At 35.6% G+C, this 17,771-nt stretch overlaps 1 protein-coding gene across 1 annotated transcript in view; it reads right to left on the bottom strand.

Annotated features, from left to right (window-relative positions):
* LOC138321367 (inositol 1,4,5-trisphosphate-gated calcium channel ITPR2-like) overlaps nucleotides 1-11,442 on the bottom strand; it is a 61,539-nt gene extending 50,097 nt beyond the window's left edge. Inside the window, exons 1-15 of the mRNA XM_069265012.1 lie at nucleotides 11,324-11,442; nucleotides 10,786-10,893; nucleotides 10,461-10,571; nucleotides 10,268-10,336; nucleotides 9,577-9,709; nucleotides 8,279-8,364; nucleotides 7,949-8,080; nucleotides 7,318-7,447; nucleotides 6,873-6,966; nucleotides 6,362-6,416; nucleotides 5,962-6,083; nucleotides 4,904-4,991; nucleotides 4,446-4,553; nucleotides 3,610-3,746; nucleotides 2,562-2,629 (exon numbers count right to left, since the gene is read on the bottom strand). Of these exons, the coding sequence (XP_069121113.1) occupies nucleotides 2,562-2,629; nucleotides 3,610-3,746; nucleotides 4,446-4,553; nucleotides 4,904-4,991; nucleotides 5,962-6,083; nucleotides 6,362-6,416; nucleotides 6,873-6,966; nucleotides 7,318-7,447; nucleotides 7,949-8,080; nucleotides 8,279-8,364; nucleotides 9,577-9,709; nucleotides 10,268-10,336; nucleotides 10,461-10,571; nucleotides 10,786-10,893; nucleotides 11,324-11,419 (1,537 nt within the window). The 5' untranslated portion in view covers nucleotides 11,420-11,442. The remainder of the gene's footprint in view (nucleotides 1-2,561; nucleotides 2,630-3,609; nucleotides 3,747-4,445; nucleotides 4,554-4,903; nucleotides 4,992-5,961; nucleotides 6,084-6,361; nucleotides 6,417-6,872; nucleotides 6,967-7,317; nucleotides 7,448-7,948; nucleotides 8,081-8,278; nucleotides 8,365-9,576; nucleotides 9,710-10,267; nucleotides 10,337-10,460; nucleotides 10,572-10,785; nucleotides 10,894-11,323) is intronic.
* Between the last annotated feature and the right edge of the window lie 6,329 nt (nucleotides 11,443-17,771).

Here is a 17,771-nt window from a genome sequence, read left to right as displayed (position 1 = left end):
TGTGTTATAACAGAATTACACTGACCATGGTTGTAGAGAATGTGTTATAAACAGAATTACACTGACCATGGTTGTAGAGAATGTGTTATAACAGAATTACACTGACCATGGTTGTAGAGAATGTGTTATAACAGAATTACACTGACCATGGTTGTAGAGAATGTGTTATAACAGAATTACACTGACCGTGGTTGTAGAGAATGTGTTACAACAGAATTACACTGACCATGGTTGTAGAGAATGTGTTATAACAGAATTACACTGACCATGGTTGTAGAGAATGTGTTATAACAGAATTACACTGACCATGGTTGTAGAGAATGTGTTATAACAGAATTACACTGACCATGGTTGTAGAGAATGTGTTATAACAGAATTACACTGACCATGGTTGTAGAGAATGTGTTATAACAGAATTACACTGACCATGGTTGTAGAGAATGTGTTATAACAGAATTACACTGACCATGGTTGTAGAGAATGTATTATAACAGAATTACACTGACCATGGTTGTAGAGAATGTGTTATAACAGAATTACACTGACCATGGTTGTAGAGAATGTGTTATAACAGAATTACACTGACCATGGTTGTAGAGAATGTGTTATAACAGAATTACACTGACCATGGTTGTAGAGAATGTGTTATAACAGAATTACACTGACCATGGTTGTAGAGAATGTGTTACAACAGAATTACACTGACCATGGTTGTAGAGAATGTGTTATAACAGAATTACACTGACCATGGTTGTAGAGAATGTGTTATAACAGAATTACACTGACCATGGTTGTAGAGAATGTGTTATAACAGAATTACACTGACCATGGTTGTAGAGAATGTGTTATAACAGAATTACACTGACCATGGTTGTAGAGAATGTGTTATAACAGAATTACACTGACCATGGTTGTAGAGAATGTGTTATAACAGAATTACACTGACCATGGTTGTAGAGAATGTGTTACAACAGAATTACACTGACCATGGTTGTAGAGAATGTATTATAACAGAATTACACTGACCATGGTTGTAGAGAATGTTTTATAACAGAAATTACACTGACCATGGTTGTAGAGAATGTGTTATAACAGAATTACACTGACCATGGTTGTAGAGAATGTATTATAACAGAATTACACTGACCATGGTTGTAGACCATGGTTGTAGAGGATGTTATAACAGAATTACACTGACCATGGTTGTAGAGAATGTGTTATAACAGAATTACACTGACCATGGTTGTAGAGGATGTTATAACAGAATTACACTGACCGTGGTTGTAGAGGATGTTATAACAGAATTACACTGACCGTGGTTGTAGAGAATGTGTTACAACAGAATTACACTGACCATGGTTGTAGAGGATGTTATAACAGAATTACACTGACCGTGGTTGTAGAGGATGTTATAACAGAATTACACTGACCGTGGTTGTAGAGGATGTTATAACAGAATTACACTGACCGTGGTTGTAGAGGATGTGTTATAACAGAATTACACTGACCGTGGTTGTAGAGGATGTTATAACAGAATTACACTGACCGTGGTTGTAGAGGATGTTATAACAGAATTACACTGACCGTGGTTGTAGAGGATGTTATAACAGAATTACACTGACCGTGGTTGTAGAGGATGTTATAACAGAATTACACTGACCATGGTTGTAGAGGATGTTATAACAGAATTACACTGACCATGGTTGTAGAGGATGTTATAACAGAATTACACTGACCGTGGTTGTAGAGGATGTTATAACAGAATTACACTGACCATGGTTGTAGAGGATGTTATAACAGAATTACACTGACCATGGTTGTAGAGAATGTGTTATAACAGAATTACACTGACCATGGTTGTAGAGAATGTGTTATAACAGAATTACACTGACCGTGGTTGTAGAGAATGTGTTACAACAGAATTACACTGACCATGGTTGTAGAGGATGTTATAACAGAATTACACTGACCGTGGTTGTAGAGAATGTGTTACAACAGAATTACACTGACCATGGTTGTAGAGAATGTGTTATAACAGGAATTACACTGACCATGGTTGTAGAGGATGTTATAACAGAATTACACTGACCATGGTTGTAGAGAATGTTTATAACAGAATTACACTGACCATGGTTGTAGAGGATGTTATAACAGAATTACACTGACCATGGTTGTAGAGGATGTTATAACAGAATTACACTGACCATGGTTGTAGAGGATGTTATAACAGAATTACACTGACCGTGGTTGTAGAGAATGTGTTATAACAGAATTACACTGACCATGGTTGTAGAGAATTGTAAGGATGTTATAACAGAATTACACTGACCATGGTTGTAGAGGATGTTATAACAGAATTACACTGACCATGGTTGTAGAGGATGTTATAACAGAATTACACTGACCATGGTTGTAGAGGATGTTATAACAGAATTACACTGACCGTGGTTGTAGAGAATGTGTTATAACAGAATTACACTGACCATGGTTGTAGAGAATGTTATAACAGAATTACACTGACCGTGGTTGTAGAGAATGTGTTACAACAGAATTACACTGACCGTGGTTGTAGAGAATGGTCTGGTTTACAGGGTGAGGTTCATCCTCCTCTCCGTCCAGATGACACGTCCTAACAAACAAACCAGGATTATATAACAAGTGTCTATAGAGAATTTATACTGTAGTTTCAAGTTTTGTTATAATAACATAATATTGATTAACATAAATAATTGATAATTGTAGAACATGATATTGATTGTCAATTTCAATCTTTTTACTAAATTTACAGTGGAACTCGGTTAATACCAACTCGAAGGGACAGAGATAAAACTTTGAGTTATCCGAGTGTTCAAATTAAGCGAGTTCTCATATCTACTGACAATCTCTTTACTTGGTATATATAGACTAGTTCCATGTCGTAAAATGATGTGAACAAGAGAGACGTCAAAATCGCCAATGGAAGTTGCAAAATTATAACAATGAAACCGAGATATATATTCTGAAATGCCGTTCTACGGCAGATTTATGAAAAAGAAATCAGCATTTTCCCCGATCTCGTTGTCCAAAAAATCTCCTTTGGAGTTATAAGAACATTTTATGTATGATATTTGTCATTCGAACCCAAAATTTACTTCGTATTATCCGAGTTCTCCGAGTTTTCCGAATTCAAATTATCCGAGGCCTTTAAACAAAGATAAAGAGGGAATTTGGCCGGGACTGACAGAGTACTTCGTATTAAGCCGGGTTTTCGAATCATCCGAGTTCGTATCAACCAAATTCCACTGTATTTGTAATTTTCATTTGATTGGAGGATAAAGGATTAAAAGATTATGTTGCAATCTGTTTGCATACAAAGAGAACATGGTTCATCAATATCCTTAAAGAAATATGCCTAGTACCCATCTTTGTACACCTATATACAATAATATATCTGTAGTTCTTAATAACTAAATCATATAACAAGAAAGTCTTTGTCAAAGCTTCCCCTACAAACTATTGTTTTTCTATTACTGAGTAAGCTAAATAATTTTCCATACTATATGAAAATATTTTCTATTGCTTTTTTTTGGTATTCTTTAGCAAGCTAATTAACCTCCCATCTCTACCTACTTTATGAGTGTATCCAGAATGGTACACAACTCGATCGTCTGCTCATCAGTCAGGCGGGCACTGGCATACAGCCTCATTTTGGGAAGTACTTTCTCCAGGATGTGGTATACCTCCACAGATCGGTCTGTGATACACACCTGGAATAAAATAAATATCTCAGTGATGTTACAAGCATTATTTCATCATCATTTATGTTAATACTCAAAAATTGAGTCAATTAAATTGGCAACAGTAACTACATCAACCTGATTTCATGCAAAATATGATGTATTGAATGTCATTATTTTCCTTAGCAGAGACAATATAACGGTTTTTCCTAAGCAGGGCCAAGTAAAACATTGCCTTTTAATGTTATGCTTCACATCCTTTAATACTCTGGGTCAGGCAATCTGTGCCAGCTAAAATACAACCATGGGTCAAAACATGGAAATGCATGATGTAATACTGTAAAAGGTTGGACAATTTTACTGGAAAACCTGCCAATTCTGTATAAAAACCTGCCAATTCTGTAAAGACCACCTCTGTATAAAGACCATCTGTTTAATAAGACCACAACTGTAAAATTCCAAATGGTCAATTTCAACACATTTCAACCTGTATAAGAGACCACCTGTCCCTTGGGTGATCTTTATAGACAGGTTTGAGTGTATGGCTTCGTAGAGCAAACCACACCCTCATATTTAGATGCTAATAACTTTTTTGCTTAATTTTTAGAATTATCATCAATGCATAACTGGTTGGATATTAAATGACCATTATTAGCTAAACTTTGCTTTAAGATACACTTGGTGAGTGGGCCTATAAGGAGAAGGGTTTTATTACAGTTCATGACATACCTGAGCCTGGACGGCCCTGGAGAAGAGGTCGTTGTAGGCAGAGTAGTACCTGTCCAATAGGTTCAAGGACTGTCGGATGATTTCATCATACTTGTAGTGAGTCAAGTCCTAAAATCAAAGTTAATTTATACAAAAGTTTAGCCAAGAAAACAAAAGGAATAGTTATATAAAGGGTTTTTTTCAATGAAAAGAGTTTTTTATGAAATGATATGGAAGAAAACATACCTATGAATGATTATTTTCATCTGCAAATAATGAGAATTTTCTAATCCATTTTTTTTTTAAGTAAAATGGTTTAATAATAATTTTACAAATTGTTTTGGCTTCAAACAGAATTAGGATTTTATTGTTTGTCAACAGTACTAGTGCTGCTATTTATGAAATCACCTTAAGGACTGATTAAAAGTGTATATTTGTATATTTTTTCTTTACCAAGATATGTCTTTGTTAAAACATACCTTCAAGACATCCACCAGGTTGTAGCCTTTCAGGAAGGATGTAGAATCAAAGATTTCTGCTAATCTCCTCAACGCAACCTTTACCAATCTATAACATTTTCACAAAATCATTGTTCAGAAAAATTCTTTCGTAAAATCCAAAATTCACTCCAAAACAATAACATTTTGTACCCAACATAACAATAACATTTTGTACCCACCATAACAATAATATTTCATACCCGCCATAACAATAACATTTTCAATAACTTTAAATCCTCAAAACTGTGAAGATAGTGAAGAAACATAAAACATTCAAAGTGTTCTTGCGAATGCTTATCTCTACGGGTTGTTAAAAGTATGCTCTAACCGTCAACAGTGCAGAAAACGTTTTCTGCATAGAAAGTAGGGGTGGTATTGAGGGTTTTGTTTTATGTGTGATGTAACGACAATAAATAATATGGAAATGTTTTTATTGTGCACTTCGTGGGGCTCGACCATGCCAATTTACGGGCATTCCATGTGAGGACATAGTTGCCGCAGAATGTTGTTCGGGTATTTACATATGCAAATTAGTTTGGATGTTGTGGGGGGGCGGGTTGGTTTTTGATGATAGCGCTAACTTAGGGGTATGGGGGGGTGGGATTTGGGTGGAGGCTTTGGTGGGGGGGTGTAAAGTAAGTTACTTTTGTAACCGAATAAAAATACTAAATTGTTTGCTCCTGTTTTTGATAGCGAAAAAATGCCATTTGTCAGCGGTGGAGCATCTTTAAATGCTTTTGTTCTTCCCAGACCTTGATGACTTGAACTGGTCTCAACTACTGTAAACCACTATATTTTCATGCATAGACTATTTTGAACCTTCACTATTTTCAACATGTTAACAAATACAAAACATATATTCGCGACCAAAATGTTTTACTGACATCAGTGCATTTATGTACAATTATTTGTGTAACATTTTAAATCGTGTTCGAGCTCTCTCACAAAATTACACAATGAAAATTATTCTTTTTCACAAATAAAAAAATGATTTACAGAAATTTCAATACCGAATGCTTTGAGGACAGCTGACTTACCCTGGTGACTTAAGAGGATCACAGTCTGAATAGACCATTGGAGCTAGTTCTGTCTTGTGACCAAAAAATCCTGACGGAGCGTTCATTTCTGTGTGGGTCACTTTAAACATGTTGATAAATTTCTGTAAATAATTACAAATCATCAAAGCATTACCAGGTGGAAATAACTCATGTTGTAAGAATTTGTTTGGTTGCCCATATATAATGGGTTAGAATGAAAATTCTGGACGTCTGAAACAGACTGACCTTTGATCTTCTTTGGGTAAAGATTAAAAAAAAAAAAAAAGAATTCCAGTAAACTGCTCACTTTTGCAAAATCATCCTGCTTTGGTAGCAATAGTGAATATACCACAACATAATTAACACTTGATAAGCCTTAAACCTAACAACTTTGTTATACCTCAAGTCTCTGGTTCAGGATGAAGTCAAAGAACAAATCCAGCACCTCAAGTGCCCTGCAAAACAAATACATAGTCTAAGATTTTAGAAGTTTTTCATTTAACTTTCAAGAACCGATCTAACTAGTTTGGTCCAATCTTCAGATATTTTTAAACATAAATTGTGTCACGATCTTCGAGTGTGATGCTGACAAACGACGATTATCTTGAAAAAAAAACATTTTTTACCACTATTAAAGCAGAATCAAAGTCTTAATTTGAATTCTACCTTTAGTTTGATCTATTGTCAGATATCTTTTTTCCAACTGTTGACTTTTGGTTCAAGAGAATTAGCAGTAAGTCTCTATCAAAACAAATTTCCAGTTTTTTGTGTTTTAAACTGGCCAAAAAACATACAACACGACATGTTCAATTCTTTGCCTTGTTTTCATATCGGACTGAAAACTCTACTTTATAATTGCATTAAGCTGATATTTTCATTGTATCCTTAACTTATCCTGAAACAATACTTACTGACATTTGGCATCAACAATAGCCTTGGTTTCCTGGCCTCTCTCATAACGACCAACTTTACGGAAATGTTTTAAAATCTCCTCTCCATCCTTGCCTACAAAAATCAGTTGATAAACTCAAGTTACATATCATCTGAATGGTGGGACAGTGTCGGTTTACTTGGTTTATGGTAATGTACAATTGACAGCAAGGGTCATTGAAGGTGGTTCTAGGTATAGAATGTGTCAGAAAGCTGAACAACCCAGAAAAAAAGAAAACATCAACCTATGGTCAGAACTTGACAACAGCCTAACATATGTTAGCTTTAAAATTTCACTACCCAGGCATTTTTGCCCCTGAGCAATGACAGTCTGTTAATATGCAAGCTTTCCCAAAACTATTTTTCACTATTGCGCAGCAACTATTTTAATTTCATATTAAATCAATTTAAATGTTAACAACTAACCTGATATGTTTGGGTAGGGCTTGTCGTTTCTTCCATCCAGCAGGCTCATCAGAGGTTCGAGCAGCTTTTTGATGTCCTCAATTTTGTAGTAGAATCCAAATGATACCAGGTAGTGCACAAGTCTCAGGACCTAGAGCAAAATATAAGTTTCATGGTACAGGAAAATCTTCATTATCTTAATTTGTAAGAGGAGTAGGGACAATGCACTGCCAGACCTCCAGATACTAGCCAGATATAACTCTATCAATTGAGCTACATGGCCGCCGATGACCTGATCCACTAATATTATACTCTTCCATCTGAACCTTTTATAATCTTAACCTCAAACACTCTATACAAAACCCAGGTTCAGATATCCCCTTGTCAAGCATTCACCTTACTTTAAGCCATATTTGGCCAGAGTACCAAATGTAGAAGGTGCAGAGTAATGTAATGCCAGCCTGGGGATCAAATCTAGGATCTCTGAACACAAGCCGGATGCTCTACCAATTGAGCTATACCTGGTCAATGGCAATCAACCCGATCCAGACCTGTTACATGTTTATCTTACAGGAAATCATAATATTCTCACTGGAAATCCTTCATGATGTAAGAAGTGCAGAGTAATTCTTAACAAATGTTTACTACCCACCTGTCTGACAAGCATGTTGTTTCCTATCTCAGACGCTGTCATGTCACTGTTCTTTCCCAGGAACTTGGAAATCCAATCATTCAGCGTGGGGAAGAATTGGTAGGTTGTGGATCCAGTACGATCCACCACATCCTGTCAAACATACAGAGATGAACAGATTCCCTAGATTGTACAAGCATAACACATGAAATTTCTTAATGAAATGTTCCTGTCATGTAATTGGAATAATTCAAATGAGCCTTAGGGGTAAATGAGTGAAAAGAATCAAGACACCTTAATTAAGTTTACTGAAATAGAAAGACTGATACTTATGGAGGGGAGATAACTTACCTCAATATTATCAACTTCTTCGTAGATATAAGATAGCTTGACTTTGTCTGTGACAGCCTGGTTCTCACTGATATCCACAAACATGGCTGCAAACAAGTGGATATTGATACAGATTATAATTGTCTAAAGCAAAATGTTGATATTCTATTCACAGGTTGTCTAAGGCAAGTTAGTAACCTTCAAAAGTTAAAGGTAGGTTTCGCCCAATGAAATATAAAGACTACGAAATTGAAATTTATCCTATACATAGATATAATCTTCAGATCATTTTCAATGCATACAGCGAACAATATGGGTGGTCAGTTGCCTAGCTTGACCAGGAAAATACTTCTCTAAAAATAGAGCGAAGTCAAGCTTCCCTACATAGAACATGACGTATTTTTTCCAAAACGAGGCCGCAGCAACAAACGGAAGCGTGCAACAAAATGTCGAGATGTCAGATGGAAGTGACAGTCTTGCCACGGCATGTTTAGTTAAAATACAACAACAACAAATCGAAGTGCGAGGGACTGTTTATACATATCATATAATCTAAAACACTTCATGTTACTTACATACGCTCGCTAACTTTGTACACCAAATATACATGTAGTTAGTCTGCGGCTATCTGTGCGCTGGCATATGCATATGTGTTGAAATTTAACTCACCACGTGCAATGCCGTTACACGAGTCCCAACAGATCCCGGCAAGTTCCGCTTGAGATGTGGCTTCTGTTTCTTCTATTGCTACATGCCATCTCTGAATTTAAATCCCTATAGATCTATCCTAGGGTGCTACCGAATCCATTATAATTTCCTCCACTTTGTTGCCGATTCAGATATATTTTTTTCATCTCACACACTTTTGTTCAGCCATTTTGTTTACTTTTAGTGCATGACAATGCGCATGCGCCAAACTTCGACAACGCAATCCATCGCAGCTTCATTTGCATATTATTTTGTCTGACGGACACCGTAATATTCCGAAGGATTTCCTTCAATTTTGTATTCAAGACACATTTGTTCAATCTCAAACACATAAAGAAATTAAATTGAGATATTTTAATATGTTTTTTCATCTTTTCTTCCGCTTATCGCATTTCACAAAAAAAATATTTATTTGGTTGGGCGAAACCTACCTTTAAAATACGTTCAAGTTATACCTGAACCTCAATGAAAAATAATGAAAACTGTTGCAAAAAGTGAACACAGTTTTAGCATCCTTTTTATATGGAGAGAAAATTGGTTTCATTCAAATTACACTGAATGAACATGTGAGGTAGGTTCAAATACATTTTTCATTTGAAATAATTCCTTACTTGTGATAAGCATGCAGTATCTGGCCCTGAGCTGGTCTGGTAGAACTTCATCACTGAGACAGGTGAAGGCTTCCTCCCACGTCAGGTAATTCAGCTCCTGGGTTATTACCTTGATGGAGAACTCGTTCTGACCCTGCAATGGCAGAATTACAAATCAGGGGAGACAATCGATAGCAATTCAGCTCATGTATTACCACCTTTTTAGAGCTTGTTCTTATCCTATAACAAGTTTTGAATCAGCCAAAGGGAGACAACTTATAAGTAATTCAGCTCCTGGGTTTTCACCTTTATAGATCAATTGGCTCTAACCCTAAAGCATCAGAATTATAAATAGAATTATAATTATAAATTCGAGAGACCATAACTCTGATGTAATATGTACGACAGCTGTAGAAAGGGGAGATAATGCAAAGGAGAGATAATCCAATGCAAATCAACAATTTAAAGATATTTAAAGGCATTCTGTACACATGTTGAAAGATGGTAGACAACTCAATGGTAACACAAATACAAACACCTTTGTAGTTAGATGATTTTTTGTCAAAGTGTTCATCATATTGAGGCACTACAATCTTTTAACTTTGAAATAATTTCATAATACATATATTGAAAGATAACATGTATAAAAGAAAGTATAAATGAGAATAAAATGAAGTATAAAGTTTTATTACTCAGATGCTTTATGACTTACATGACACAACATTCCATAAAGTTCCAGCTGATGTTCCAAGAACAGATAGGACTCGTCTGCACCCTCTCTCTGTAACAGGGAAGAAATAGAGGAGTCTAGGATTACAATCATCTATTAAATAAGCGATAACCATACGGACATTTTAATTTTTTAATGCGATTTTTTTTTTTTTTTTGTAAAGCCTATAACTGACCTGTACAAAGTCCCGGAGATCTGTCCAGGTGCGGCCCATGTTTGTGGAGACGTACACGACACCAGGCACCTTACCAATCTTCTGTCCAAGGTCGGTGTAGAAAACACAGTTCTGAAAATATACATTTTAAAGTAAGAAATCATGCTCTCTCTCTCTCATTATCTTTTCCGTTTTGTTTTCATTTAGAAAATATTTATACAACAACCAACATCAATTTTTACAGTATTATTAAACAGTCTTGATAAAGGATGTCTGTTCAAGACCACATTAGGTTTGTCCTTCATATTTATAATGTTACCATGGTCACTAGATTGGTGTAACTTACCCGATTTCCCTTCATCAGCCAGACTTCTGTGATGTACTTTTGGTTGTCGGAGATGTTGATATCTTCACAGACACACAACACACTCAGCAAATCAAGATAGCGATAATTCTGATCAAAAAGAAATATCTCTACATAGTACATATGATAAAACTGTATTTACTGTGTACAATAAGTAGTCAATCTATGTTGAACAGTTACGTATTCAAACCATCACTCGAGTGCCCACCATGTATAGAATCTCTAAGAAAAACTTGAAAATGCTTAATACTAATATGAAGCATGATTAAGCAACCGGAGGCTATGGAGGCCATTTTGAATGCTTTATTCAGTGAAAAATAGTGCAAAAATAAATATCTTGTTGATTATGATTGTGAACTGCAGAAATAGGTAAAATCTCTTATACTTACGACAATCAACAAATTGGTGACTATCAACAAATTTCAAACTGTAATTATGATAATGTTAAATTATCAGTAAAACGTTTTGGTGAATTGTTTAAGAGACAAGCCATTCAATGAAGATGACCAGACTGTGGTACCTTGTCCCTCTGTAGGAGGTCGATGAACGTGTCGATGTGTTTGTGGGTGATCCTGTCCACGATCTTACGGTTGTCTTTGATCAGTTCCATCACCATGTGGGCTGCATTGAGACCAATCTGGCCCTACAAAAGCGTATTTTAAATACCTATATATAATATGCACGTTGATTTGGCCCTGCAATACTTATCAACAGCAAATTGCAAGTACAGTCGAACTTGGTTGATACGAACTCAGATAATACCACAACCCGGCTTAATACAAAGTACTTTGCCAGTCCCGGACAAATTCCCTCTTTATCTTTGTTAAAAAAACTCAGAAAATTCTAATTAAGAAATTACTCGAAAAAAACTTGTTTAATACGAAGTAAATGTTTGGTCCGAATGACAAAAATCCTTCATAAAATGTTCGTATAATATGAAGTGAGATTTTTTGTGTGTAATAGTTTGCTGAAAATGCTGATTTAAAAAAAATATAGATGTTAGATGTTAAACAATTATCCTTAGTTATTGTATCAACAATCATCAGTGAATAATTTGTTGCAATTTTATTAAATCAATATTTTGGATTTGAAAAACAGAGAACCAACCAAAATGGGCTAATGGACCTTTTGCACCATTCGTAACAACTATGATTATTATCTGGTCTCCGTATCTAGTACTCTGCTAGGCGTCGCTCATCGTCAACAGTTGGTTTATCAATGAATTATATGCCAAATTAGACCATTATTCAACAAGACCTTATTATTATATTTTGAATACAGATACAGTCTTGATTCTGTATGGCATATAACATATAACCAATTCTGGATCATGTTGCGAAGTTCCTTGAGTGCTGTTCATTAACAATTCGCGTATGTACCTGCCTTGTTTTGGTTGGGTCCCGCAGACGATTACAACATAAAGTCGAAGATTCTGATGTATATATATAACATGAACCCTGTTCATCAAGTAATTACTCAACACTGTAGGGAGGATAACTACTCCGTTTTAAAAGTGTATCAATAGGAAAAAACAATTACAAGAAGATTCGGAAAATATTTAAAAATTAAATGTTGTTCGACCTTTTATGGGTCTTCAATCGCTTATTTCCATCGGCATATTTTATTATAGTGTTTTCCTAACTTAAGGTATGTCGATGAAATGCATTGGGACTCAGTCTCAAAATACCAATAAGCTCGTTATATGCTCTGGCAAATTACACCAATCACTGAAATTCTCAGGGACCCTAAAAAGGCAGGAAATATGCATGTATTTCCAGTGTTTCGGAATGATTTTGTACATTCTTTAGCGACCGTTATTGAACAATTTCAACGATATTTTCATGCCATAATAGGTCTAATAATATTTATTTAAAAACAATATATAGAATTTGATTTGGGACATACGAGAAATTTTTTGAAGATTGGGCGTTCATGAGTGACGACTTTACATAGAAAGACAGCTCTCAAAGATAGTTCATCGTCTACCACTAGTCTTATTCCAGTCTTTTGATTGACGAATTTCTGAGGGTCGTTCGGGATTTTTCCCACCAGCTTATAATTGATAACTTGTTGATTAAATAACACAGCTGTTAGTAAACACATTATCATTTCAAATGTTGGAGTCGGGGTAAATATAATACAGTAAATTATGCAATCTTATCCACCATCGAAAACGTTGCTTTAAATATACCTTATACTGATCAGCGCAGGATTCACGATTGTGCTACGCAATCTATCTTGCACGTCTGTCGGGATAGACTCCGTCTGGAGCATAATTGTTGATAACATTACGTACATTTACTAGCCATTGTGGACGTTAGTACACCGTGTGACGCTACGCTTCACTACTACTATATCTAGCGTAGGCTGGTAGCGTAAGGAATTAACCGGAAATTATTTACTGTTTTGCTCATGATATGCGACTCTTTATAACCATGCTTTCTTGTAATTATTCATTTTCAGTGTTTTATGATTATACGCACCACAAGTGACTGCGCTTCTATTTGTTTACGGGTATAGTCGATAAGCCGTAGCAACGTGGGGGTCCTTTTTTTTTTTCTGTTTTTCATGAACCCCACTTTGTGGTGGTAACCATATGAATGACTCGCTTTCCTTGCTCAGCTGTTCATATCGATATTCCGTTGACGATGACAGCTAGAAGAAAAAAAAAAATAAAAAAAACACATTCATCGGGTTATTTAAAAAAAAATTTGCCAATCTTTGCGACGAGAGAATTATATAATTATCCATTTTACTTGAAAAAACTGCTAAAAACTAAGGAATAGATTTTTATTGTGTCGTAGGTTCATGAGGGGTATATTGTTAATGGGACCCACGTGATAAATTTTATGTAACCCGGCTTCGCCATGGTTCTTACATAATATACACGTGCTCCATTATCGCATTATATCCTCATAATCTCAACAAATATAAAAATCTATTACCTTAAACAATATACCTTAGCTCGATGTATCTTTACACTTTTGCACTACCCCTGTAATGAAGACCACTGTATCAGTGCATGGGCAAAAGACATTTCACTACACAGTATTAGATACAGCGGATGATGTATTTAAAGGGCAATTATATGTTAGATCAATTGTACCTTATTTATTGTCCTGTTATAAAATTTTTAATGAAAATCTTTCTATTCTGATGTATTAGCAGCCTTTAATTAGGAATATATCATTCAGCTATATACCGGTATGATATAGTACCGCTAAATCCGTATTTTGTCATAATTACGTATACTTTTGTGAAATAACTATCTTTATTTCCCTAGATAGATCAGCAATCCCGATCAGCATATTAAAGAAGTTAATTTTAAGCCTAAGGTAGAAACGGATGCATAAAATTGTTTTAAATTCACATCTTTAAATTTTCGAAGCTTGACATTTGACATTTTTTAGACACATTTTAAAAGTGCTTTCTTAGATATTCAACAACTACTTATATGGTTTTCTGAAGATCATTTTGTACTCTTAACGAATTATTCTGATATAACTGCAGAGTAAATAAATGTATTAGCATAACCTTTGACTTTAAAACATTATAGCTGATTATATTGGTTCGGTCCTATAAATATTATTTGAGATGGCGATTGCTAATTGAAATGTGATTTTTTAAAAGACTAAAGTGATATCTAGTATACTTTGATTTAGATGTATTGGCACATGTACTAAAGGTTGAAAATATCAAAACAATATCCATTAACAGAAAATTATGCAATGCTCACTGAGTGCAAGCCTGCCTTAAGTAGAATTTTATTGAAGATACAACTGCAGTTTTTGTTTACCTTTCCGCTAACGGATATGGAATAAATTTGGAGATGTAGTGACTACGAATAAGAGAATCGTAAATACTGCTCGGAGCCTGTTGGACCAACTACTGAGGACACGATTTTAAAACTGCTTAGAGATCAATAGTTTTAGTTTTTATGTTATGAGCAGCCGAAAAACTGGTGATAACAAAGATAATTGATGATGTAAGCAAATCGCGGCGGTGTGTGTTAAATTTATTGGTAAATTATATATCAAGTTATTCTACAAATTCCTGATAACATAGCATACACTGTAAAGGAAAATATAGAAAAGTGAGCACTAGAATACATTCTGATAATAAAGTTTTGAAATACCCAGAAAAACCAGAGAACCAAGGGATAAAAACCAAAGACACCATGAGATGGAATCAAAAAATTGTTTCGCGTAAACGGGAAGTTATTACGATTTACAAACCATTTTAACCATCACTACTAAATAAGTCGTCATGAACTATTTTCAAATGTGGGTATAATAAGGGACCTGGCCCAGGATCATGGAACAATCTTATTTCAAAAAATGGCTTAGGTTAGACTAAGCCAATAAAAAATGACGTTACAAAATGTTACGTAATAATTGATTGGCTAAGCCTAAAGTCTAAGATTGTTTCATGATCCTGGAGACAGATGGTGTGTGATGACCGGCATTCTATAGATATCTGGACGGCATGTTAAATAGAAAAAAGGAGTTTTCACTATCGCAAAGGACAAACAATCTGAAAAACATACCGCAGCCTCCTATAATATACAGATATTCACACACAACGCACTGCAAATATAGGAGAGGCTGACTTTAAATGACTCTAGCTGCTGTTAATTGGTGGTTAACTCTTTCAATCACCCAATCAAATTTAAGAGTTATTAATTACAAGGGCTGATTGAAATGTTGTCTGACTTTGTGTTGAGGGGGGGTTAACAGGATTTTCCTTTTTTGTCCTATTACTGAAAAAGCATCTGGACAGCTGCCTTATTTATCGGACGGGTTATAGCAATAGTTCATATTGATCAAGAAAAGTGGCAGTTGAAGCCATTAGATATTGTTGATCATTGTTGCTTCGATCTAATTGAAATTATGATGAAAATTAAAAGCAATATTGCACCATGAAAAAGGTTTACTTTTATCCGCCCATCCATCGATCGTCTATCTGTCGTCTGTCATAAAAAACATGCAGGAGTTGATTGAATAACAACAAAGCTTGACTCAAGACTTCCACCAAAACCTTGCTTTGGTCAATTCTGGCAATTGGGCTTCTTGAATATTCTCAAAAATACATTCATTTTTCTTCTTTTTATTTATTGCCTATGCCCATCACAATAATTTTAGATAAAAATCATTGTAGAAATCAATGTAAGTTGTTACGATTAATTGCACTTTAAAACTTGCACCAAAACTTTAACCTGTCATTTCCAACGCCGACGCCGACGCCAGGGTGGTTCCATAAGGCCCTCTCTCTTCGAAAGGCGAGCTACATTTGTAATAAGCGAACGGTATTTGATACATTCCGAAGAATCTCGATGTAGATTACTTAATCACCGCTTGGGGACCTTTTCTTTTACAGTCAATCCTGTTTTTAACGACCTCCCAATGGACAAGGAAAAATGTCTTTATGGCCAGGTAGTCTTTATACACATGATAAATATGTTAACACTGGTCATTTGGTAGTGAAGAAAGTTGTATCATTACGAAGGCGGTCTTTATACACAGGTATCTGCTAAAACATGTTACTGCACAATGGAATCATCGGAACTGTGCGGACGTTTCAAGTTGACCGTGATTTGAATATTCTGTGTGCAGACGTCTGTTCTCTTGATGGGATGGGTCGGTCATGAAGGTCAGACAAAAAAACTCATAGTCATTGTATCTTCAACACACCAGGCAATTATTGTGCACAACGTCGTTATACGGCAGTCTCGTCAGAACGAGGCCTTGTATAAGGTTTGAAGCACACATTTGTTCCTCACAACGCGATGAGTCGACATACTCGCGCCACCCATGGTAGTTTTGGCGTCCAATACTATACGAGTAATAAGGTTTCTCCAGAACCGGTGAGGTGTCCTAGCGCGGTGATTTAAGTGCCTATTTCTGTCTCGTCCAGAGATATAGACCTGAAGTTATTGCAAATCTATTCTGAATTCATTTGGCAATTAAAGAAACTTATCTTGGCGATCACACCTTCCCTTCTATAGGCCAGGTTACTGTGACATGAATTTGCACACGGAGACTCTTTTTTCGATAATACGGGTGTCATGTCCCCCCCCCCCCCCCCCCCCCCCCCCCCCTTCCGCCCCCCAACACAGAGTCAGGGTGCTTCGTTTAAAAGTAAATAAACATTGTCTAGAGAAGCGATTAATTTTGAATATTGAAATATAAATTGAAAAAACTCATTTGGTACGTTTTCATCCCAGCTTATGTAGTGTACCATATTGAAAAATACTCTCCGTATTTGACATTTTATATACCTAATCAAAATATATCATAATTTAAAACCATTCACAATGTACAACATTTCAGATAACTACTTTGTTTACAGAACAATTAATCACAACGGGCAGGCAGCGGTCGTTACAATTGGAAAATGACGCGTCGGTTTTGGACATGTCACATCATGATTTTTGTGTTGTCCAACAGGCACAAACGGAAAGGCGATTTCCGTGCAAATTGTTTCCAGCTGTCTTCATTGAAACCGCTATAAAAGAGGACGGAAACAATTCCGATACTAAAATCTAATTTTATTGATGGTGAAAAGTTCGGCAGCTTGTGTTTTAAGGACCCAAAATGTGTCTAGATGTTAACATGGGCCATGGCGTTTTCTATTCGAAAAATTCTCATTCTTGCACACAGTTAACTTTACTGATGTCTTTTTACCGTTCATGAGCGACAGTCAAAACAAAAGACGTTATGAGTCAAATAAAACACATACTTTTTTTTCAATTTTCAATTACACCTCAGTGACTCTTTCTAGACAGGAAACCAGGAAGTTATTTTCACTTTGCGCAATTTTGTCAGTTAACGCCTTGTTAAAAAATTCGGAAATGGTAAAAAAAATGAACAAGGTAAAAGATGTAAACGGGATTGATTGTGATAGACATCTTGCGTCTAAAACCCGTTTTTGTCGGAACATTAATTGCCGATAACATTCAGTGGCAATTC

The sequence above is a fragment of the Argopecten irradians genome, chromosome 4 (genome assembly GCF_041381155.1).
Source record: "Argopecten irradians isolate NY chromosome 4, Ai_NY, whole genome shotgun sequence".
Classification (NCBI taxonomy): Eukaryota; Metazoa; Mollusca; class Bivalvia; order Pectinida; family Pectinidae; genus Argopecten; species Argopecten irradians.
The sequence above is the reverse complement of the archived record's forward strand: the minus strand, read 5'-3'. Positions and strand labels throughout refer to the sequence as shown.